General features: G+C 44.8%; 1 protein-coding gene across 1 annotated transcript in view; it reads left to right on the top strand.

Moving 5' to 3' along the window:
- USP48 (ubiquitin specific peptidase 48) overlaps positions 1-7,917 on the top strand; it is a 51,816-nt gene that overhangs the window by 36,724 nt on the left and 7,175 nt on the right. The window contains exons 17-20 of the mRNA XM_075060362.1: positions 3,277-3,434; positions 4,333-4,443; positions 5,156-5,286; positions 5,568-5,674. Of these exons, the coding sequence (XP_074916463.1) occupies positions 3,277-3,300 (24 nt within the window). The 3' untranslated portion in view covers positions 3,301-3,434; positions 4,333-4,443; positions 5,156-5,286; positions 5,568-5,674. The remainder of the gene's footprint in view (positions 1-3,276; positions 3,435-4,332; positions 4,444-5,155; positions 5,287-5,567; positions 5,675-7,917) is intronic.

Here is a 7,917-nt window from a genome sequence, read left to right as displayed (position 1 = left end):
CCCCCCCCCCCCCCCCCCCCCCAATTCGTCTCCAGGCCTCTTGCCAGGGTCTTATCCCCTACCTGTTGCTCCCACATCCACCATCTGCTGTCTCCAGATGATCTTGTCAAGCATCCAGATCATTTGTCACAGTAACCTAGCTGCTACTCCTGCTCCTCTTCCCCCTCCTGTAATCATCCATCTTTCTTTCTTCTGGCATCCTGTGTGGTGCTAGCTTTCCAGAGAGGAGATGTTTGTGTGTGTCTTGATGGGGAAAGGCTGCAGTGAAAAGTTGCATGCTGAAAAGGTCTTTGGGGCCATCTGTGGGAGCAGGCTAGAACAGCCCAGCTCAGGGGGAGAAGTGAGAGTAGAAACAGCAGCCCACCAGCCAAGTTTTTTGCCTTTTTTGTTCTTTCAAAAGAGGAACTGTTTCTACTGCTCTTGTTTTGCAAGTCAAGTCTTAAATTTACCAAAGAAAGGAATTTCCTTTTTATCAACCAATTGCTGATATAATTAGTGCCACAGTGGTTTGCTCTTTGGTGTTAGGGTGACACTTTATTGGTTAATTTGTTTATTGGAATATATCTTAATTTTTTTTCTGTCCTGAGAGGTACACCCTCATCTGAAGGCAGTATTTGGCCCTTGCTCTCCTCAGTACATTGTAGAGGAAAGTGCTTGACGGTAGCTGTGTTACCTGCTGCTCCCATGGTACTGAGCCAGCAGTAAGAGCAGCACCTTTGAGCAATTTCACATGGAAACGGTACTAATTAATTTTCTGCAGCACAGGACTGGGTTTAGAGCATTAGCTGTTGATGCAGTGCTGGAGAATTCCATTCTGAACCCTACTGGAGGGAAGGGTTTTTGTCCTGCTATACACTTGGTGTGTGTCTCTTCCAGAAGCAGGCAAAAACTCTAGAGAGGGGGTGGAGTGTCTTTAAGCAGCAAACAAGTCACAGGTAGGGTAGGGGTTGTGAATTCTTGGAGCCAGTCATGACAGGAGCAGCAAGGCTGTTTTCACTGTCACCTCACTGAGCGTGTGGGGGGTATTGTGGTAGCAGCAGAGGAGTGTTTTATACACATTAATATTTCTCTATTTGAATGCAACTTTTGAACACCACATCAAATCAATTCCAAAATTTCAGGGAATGTTCTAACATCAGTGGGCAGAACCCTGTTGATTTTGGTGAAAACCAGAAAGGGGAAATGAGGGGGTGACAGCCCCGGCTTCTGATTAGCACATCCAGCAAGTTCAGTCATCTCTGTAATTTTCTGTAGATCAAAGAACCAGTTCCTGGCTGACATTACAACATTGCTGCATAACTCCATCCCCATCCCACCTCTGCCCCTCCCCCCAGTAGAGTTCAACATGTTGATGCCCTGAATGACTTAAGAATGGTGGAGGAAATAAGGATGCACAGAGAGCCACTAGGATGGAGGGAGAATAGGGGGCTCTGGCATGAGGGGACATACAGCCCCGAAGGAGAAAATGAAGGATAATGGTATGGGGGATACACAGTGGCATGGGGCAGAGAGAACGGGGGATCCTGGTATGGGCAGAGGGGAGAAATAAGGGGGACAATGCTCCTGGCATGTGTGTTGGGGTGGGGGTTATAGGGAATCTCTGAAATAATGGGAATGGGAGGCTGACACACAGGAAACTTGGGGGTGGGGAATGGAAGAATGCCAGTAGCCCCTTTTGTGTGCAAAGAAATCTGCCCATTGAAGCAGCAGTCTGCAACTCTGTAGTTCAGGGGTCGGCAGCCTATAGCATGTGTGCCAAAGACAGCACACAAGCCAATTTTTAATGGCATGCTGCTGCCTGCTGTAGTGCCGGCAGGCAGGAGCGTGCCATTAAAAATTTTGCTCGCTCTTCTCTGCTTCCACCATCCCCCCACCCCCATGCGGGGGCAAGGGGCAGAAGCTTGGTCCTGCTGGCTCCCCAGCCTCTTCCCCTCCGCTGCCTCTCCGTCCCTCCCTCCCTGCCCGGCCAATTAGCTGATGGCCCTTGTGAGGGAGGGGATCGGAAAGGAGCAGAGTCAGTGAAGAAGCAGGCGCAGGGCCTTGGGGAAGTGGGGGGGTGGAATAGGGGCATATGCCCTCCAGCTCCCTGACCCCCCCCCCCCCCCCACACGACACACACACAACACTGAGCCCTGCCTCACATGCCCCCAGCTCTCTTCCCTGACTCTTGCACCTCCCCACATTTCCAGCCCCCCACATCCCATGCATCCCCAGCCCTGACACTGGGCACCGCCCCCGACACCTGCACCCCCTAACATCCCTCTGCCCTGACTCTTGCACCCTCCCACATACCCAGCTCCCCACACCCCACGCACCCCCCATATACCTACCCCCACCTTGAGCACCAAACGGGAGCTCCTCCCCACCATCCACATTCCCACTTGCACCCCTCGCACCAAATGGGAGCTGCCCAGGTAAGTGCTTCACACCCAAACCTCCTGCCTGCCCCAACCCTGAGTCACCTCTCTCATTCTAACTCCTGGCCAGACCCTTCTCCCCCAACCCTGTGCTCAGTGCATTCCCACCCTCAGCTCAATGCAGAGAGAGGAAGAGAATGGGTCAGAACCAGGGAGAAGGTAGGTACCCACTGTATGTGGGCAGGTCCGGGACCCCAGACCGGCAGCGGGCTGAGCGGGTCCGGCAGCCAGGATCGGGGCTGGCAGATGGAACCCCTGAGCATCAGTGGGCTGAGCGGCTCAGCCCACTGCTGGTCTGGGGTCCCGGCCGCTGGCCCAGCACACCCCGCTGCCAGCCTAGTTGAACAGAACCCCAAATCAGCAGCGGGCTGAGCAGGCCAGTGGCATAAGATCAACATTTTAATTTAAGTTTTTAAATGAAACTTCTTAAACGTTTTGAAAACCTTGTTTATTTTACAATACAACAATAGTTTAGTTATATAATGTATAGGCTTATAGAGAGAAACCTTCTGAAAAACATTAAAATGTATTCCAGCCCTCAAAACCTTAAATTAGAGTGAATAAATGAAGACTTGGCACACCACTTCTGGAAGGTTGTCGACCCCTGCTACAGTTAGTATAATATGCTCTGCTGGTTAATCACAGGCTGTGTATGCCATAAGGCTTGCTGGAGTTCAGTAGAAATAATTTATACAACGGATTGAAGATAATTGGGTACAAAACTGAATTAACTTTCTAATATAATATAAGCAGTAACACAGGGGTTCACTGTGCGATATGTTCTTGGTACTTGATCTTAAATTATTGTAGTTGGCTTTCAGAAGTCACACTTGAATGGAGTTATTGTAAAGAATGTTAGGATCTTGAAAAGGAGCAGGTGTAACAAAGACAGTGAAAACTTAGGTTTTTTCTATCTCCATTGTTAGGTTAATTTAAATGAAGTCTGTTTTTCCAGGAGACAGATGAGCTCTACATTGTATCACAGTTTTTTGTAGAAGAATGGAGGAAATTTGTAAGGTAAATTGGTTCATATTTTAAATCTTCACTGAACTCCTTTTATTCCTTTTAGGTTTATATGTAGTAATTTGACTTTTGGGATGGTGTTTGTATGGTGCAGTGTAGAATTGTGCTAAAATTAAAATATCTTACTGTGTAGTGACTGACCTTGTGGAAATAAGAAAGCACAGGGATTTTTAAGCTGGTATTGGTTGTTATAGGTTCTGAGAAACAGCGAATGTTCATGTATACTCTGTCTGAAGGAGAAGGTCAAGTTAGATACCAGATTGATTAGTTTGTTCTCATGACTAAAGCTATATCCTGGTCACAGGACATAACTCAGTCCTGCTTCTGTAGTCTGTCATTAATAGGAGATAAAAATCTTCTTTCAGTGCTAGATACAAGAATAACATCCCAAAATAAAAAAAATATCTATATGATTCCTTGAGCCTAACAGTCTAATATTACTGAATTTTGGCTACTTTTCTACAAAATCACAAATTTAAATACTCTGCTTATCTCTCTTCTCAGTGCTGTTTGCTTTTTGATTTCTTTCTTGTTAAGGAGATAGCATAACTGTGTGATGTCTAACTAGAGCTCAGTGAAAAATCCCCCAAATCATGCTAGTTTTGAATCAGTTTTTCTCACCAAAATGAAAAACCAAAATTAAAATTGTTTGGGTCAAACAAAATCGTATTGAATGTTGTTACAAATCAGCCTTTTCAAAACATTTAGCTGTTTACAAAAAAACGCAGGTTGTTTTCAGCTGAAATAATTCACCATATTTGACCCACATTCATGAGTAGTTTCCATGCCCATATGTGTATTTTTTGATAAGTTTACTTAGCTGCCAAAAAAATCCACTTAGCTCTGTCTAACCATGCTAAGTACACATTTGTTTTCCCTTCTGTTTGAGCAGGAGGCCTACAAGATGCAGTCCTGTATCATCAGTAGGAAACAGTGCTCTTCTCTGCCCACATGGGGGCCTCATGTTCACATTTGCTTCCATGACCAGAGAAGACTCTAAACTGTGAGTTTCTTCTGTTCACTTGTCTTCCTTTGTCAGGTATTTCTCTCTCGGCCTCCAGGAATATGTGAACCAAATGACTCATGAGGACTGTACTGTTGATTTCTGTAATTGTAACATTTCCCTCTGAGATGTTTTTTGAATTACCTTGATGTGAAAACCCCTTTACACCTTTAGATAAACCTTCACACAGAAAGTACCTTACATGTTCAGTGATGTGCTCTGCAGAAGCAAGGCTAGCATTGAAGAAAGAAATATGATCAGTAAAGTAGAATTTATTATTAGGAATTGAATGAGCTCAAGTGAGACTATTATTTGACACTGGAAACTCACTTCCTTACCTTTACCATCAGAATGGACACAGATCTTCTCAAAGCTGATTTCCACAAGACTTCCCTTCAAAGTATCAGATACCATCAATGGATTTCATGCTTTGTGGGATTGCTTCTTCAGGGGCACAGAGCTAAATGTAACACATCTTCCACTTTAATACTTTTTCTTCCATCTCAGTTCTTCCTCCCTGCATAGTTTTGCTTTAGGTGATAGAGAGACTGTTCTTGTTAACATTTAAAAGGTTCTGAAACCTAAAGCCCAGTGCACTTGTAAGGATTGTGCACAGAGTTTCTTTTATTGACAACTAAGCTACACAACTGTAATTGAAAACTTGTGGTTTGGTTTTTCTATGTCATGAAGCATGTTGTGTTTCTTTGCACAGTATAGCTCTAATATGGCCGAGTGAGTGGGAGGCAATACAAAAACTATTTGTTGTGGATCACGTTATCAAAATCATCAGAATGCAAACTGCTGAGACGAGCCCTGAGAGCACGCTTTTCAATTCTGAGCCCAGTAAGTGAGTCTTATCTTCACCAGTGTCTGTAGAATAGCTTTTCCAGCTGGTACTGGCTCCCTTGTGGTGTTTGGAGAGGGAGTTGCCATTTTAGCATACAGGGTCAGAATTTAAGGGAGGAGTGGAAAAGATAGAGTTTGGAAAATATACCCCCATTGTAGAAGCTACTCTCAGTTTAATCATGAAGGTGGTGAATATTGTAGTGGTACTGTATGTAATGTCAGTGTCACCAAAATATCTGTTGACATTTTAACCATGCTTTCCTTGTTTATCCTTCTAGAGCTGTGTCCAGAATGCAGAGAAGGATTGTTATGCCAGCAGCAGAGGGACCTGCGTGAGTACACCCAGGCCACCATCTATGTACATAAAGTGGTGGATAATAAAAAGGTACTGATCCCTCACTGCTAATCTTCACTGAACTTTGTTAAAGGTAAACTGTGCTGAGTAGTAGCCAAGATATATATGAAAATAGTTATCAGATAATATATATTGGAAAAGAGAATTCCTGTGCTGCATGAGAAATTACTCAGCACTGTTTGTGCTTCCATTCTGCAAATGGGCTCTCAGTGGGTGCTGCTATGTTGAGGATACCTCTTCAGCACAGGTGACTTTTGATGATTCTAGAGACGGTTTGAAGCAATCTGCTTGCTCTCTTATTAGAAACTCTTGGGAAAAGCACCAGTGCTATTGTTACTCTTCAAACTACTGGTTTAAACCAAACCAAAATGCCCTCGATTAATATTAAACTTTCATTATAGTAGATATGGATGTTTGGGGAGGAGGTTTGTTGTTTTTTTTCCCCCAGTGCTCACTACTCGTGAGACAAGATGCTTTTTAAAAATCAAACACAAGTTTAGGTTGTAAATTTACTATACCCTGTAAAATGCTGTTTAGGTTTTTGGTAACTTATGGCTCTAGAACTTGCTTTACAAATATCTGAAGGTTCTTACAGTAAGCCTCCATTCGTCTTTTAGGTGTGTTTTCATGCTCTGTAGTTTTGGGTGAGAAAGCAAGGCTCATTATAGGAAAACTCTTCAGATAAGCTGGCAAGAACCAGCTGATGGTAGCACGATAGAGGCACTTTAGTGCGGGTCAGTCACGGGATTTTGTTGTACTAGGAGTTTTTCAGAGGGCATAGTGGATAGGAGGGACAGATTTTACTGATTTTACTGGCTACCGACAGCTCCCTGAAACATGTTTAACTTTTCAGCTGTCAGGAGATTTGTGAACTCAGGCTCTTGTGAAGTGGCTGCACAGTGCATTATGTTCAGTTCGTGACATTTTATTCTATTTTGTAAGAGTTACTAGCTAGTTTGTCTCTACTAAAACATGTTAGGCTTACGTAGGGTAACCTTTCTCTCAAGGTGGGGCTCGAGTGTCTTCTCTGGTGCTAGCAGTGTGGAGAGGCATCTCCCCTCTTCTTCTTTGTGATGCCTTGTGACTCCTCACTGTGCATGAGACTCAAGAGGTGCTGTCCCTTGGGAAAATGAATAATTCTACCCCTGCTTGCAAGAAGTATAAAACCCAGTACACACGATACAATAACATAGATAAACAAACCCCCAGTAAAGAAATGACAAACCCCAAAATAACAGTATAACAAAGAGGACTTCGCTGAGAATAGGAAAATTGGATCTGGGGAAGGGAAAGGGTTAATTAAAAATTACTGACCAGAACCAACCACTTCCCACCCCCAACCCTCTTGACACTTCCTAACCCCCAGCTCCTTCCGTGGCACCTGCCTAGGTAGAATGTGTGCTGGGAATGAGTCCAAAGATAAGTGCTGTGAGCTTTGGCCAGCGTAAGAGTGGGCCCTTTTATTGTGTCGTCTTATTGTGGGCAGGGTCTTCTGCTGGCTCCCTGATCTGGAGTCGGCTCAGTCAGTGGTGTCAGGTCATATTTCTGCCACTTTGGACACTGGTCTCTGTAGGGCTGGAATTGCCTGACCTATGCACTGAATCCCACAGCAGATCAAAGGCTCACTTTGGGGAGCAGGTGTTAATCAGAGAATCCCTGAGAGCCCCAGTAAATTGCCACAGATCACCCCATGTGGAAGCCTCCCTTTTGGCCTCTGTGGGCGTTTCTAGTGCATTCTGTCTCCATGCCTGACTGCAGGCATGCTGGAAATGGTGTCATAGGGCTCTGGTGGCCATTTATAGTTGTATGTAGTCCATAGGGTAGGACCCTCTAAAGCAGTTTCTCAGCCTTTTTGATACCAGGCACTGGTTTGCTGCCTTCCTAAACTGTGTCAGGGAGATCTCGGTTTGGCGTCGGTCCGCGAACCGGTCATTGAGAAGCACTGAGAGGCTAGGTCCACGATTCCACTGGCCGTGTGGGGGTTACACTGGTAGCTGTAAGTGTACAAGCTAGCCCGTGTGGGTGAAGAAGGTGAAACAGCTGTTGTTCATTTTATCTCATCTGCTATCAGTTTCAGAGGAAAATAAATAGAACTGTAAGAATTTTCTTTTTGGGTTAGGGCCAGATCCTGGGAGAAGCTCTGCCTTCTGAAGGGTGCTGAGCACCCTCAGGGCCCAGTGAAGTCAATAATAGTTGAGTGGCTGAGGTCCTTGCACATTTAAATCTAGGTTTAAATAATGAGTATGAGTTAACAGAAGCAGCTAGGGCTCTGA

Source organism: Chelonoidis abingdonii, chromosome 23 (genome assembly GCF_003597395.2).
Source record: "Chelonoidis abingdonii isolate Lonesome George chromosome 23, CheloAbing_2.0, whole genome shotgun sequence".
NCBI classification, from domain to species: Eukaryota; Metazoa; Chordata; order Testudines; family Testudinidae; genus Chelonoidis; species Chelonoidis abingdonii.
The sequence above is the reverse complement of the archived record's forward strand: the minus strand, read 5'-3'. Positions and strand labels throughout refer to the sequence as shown.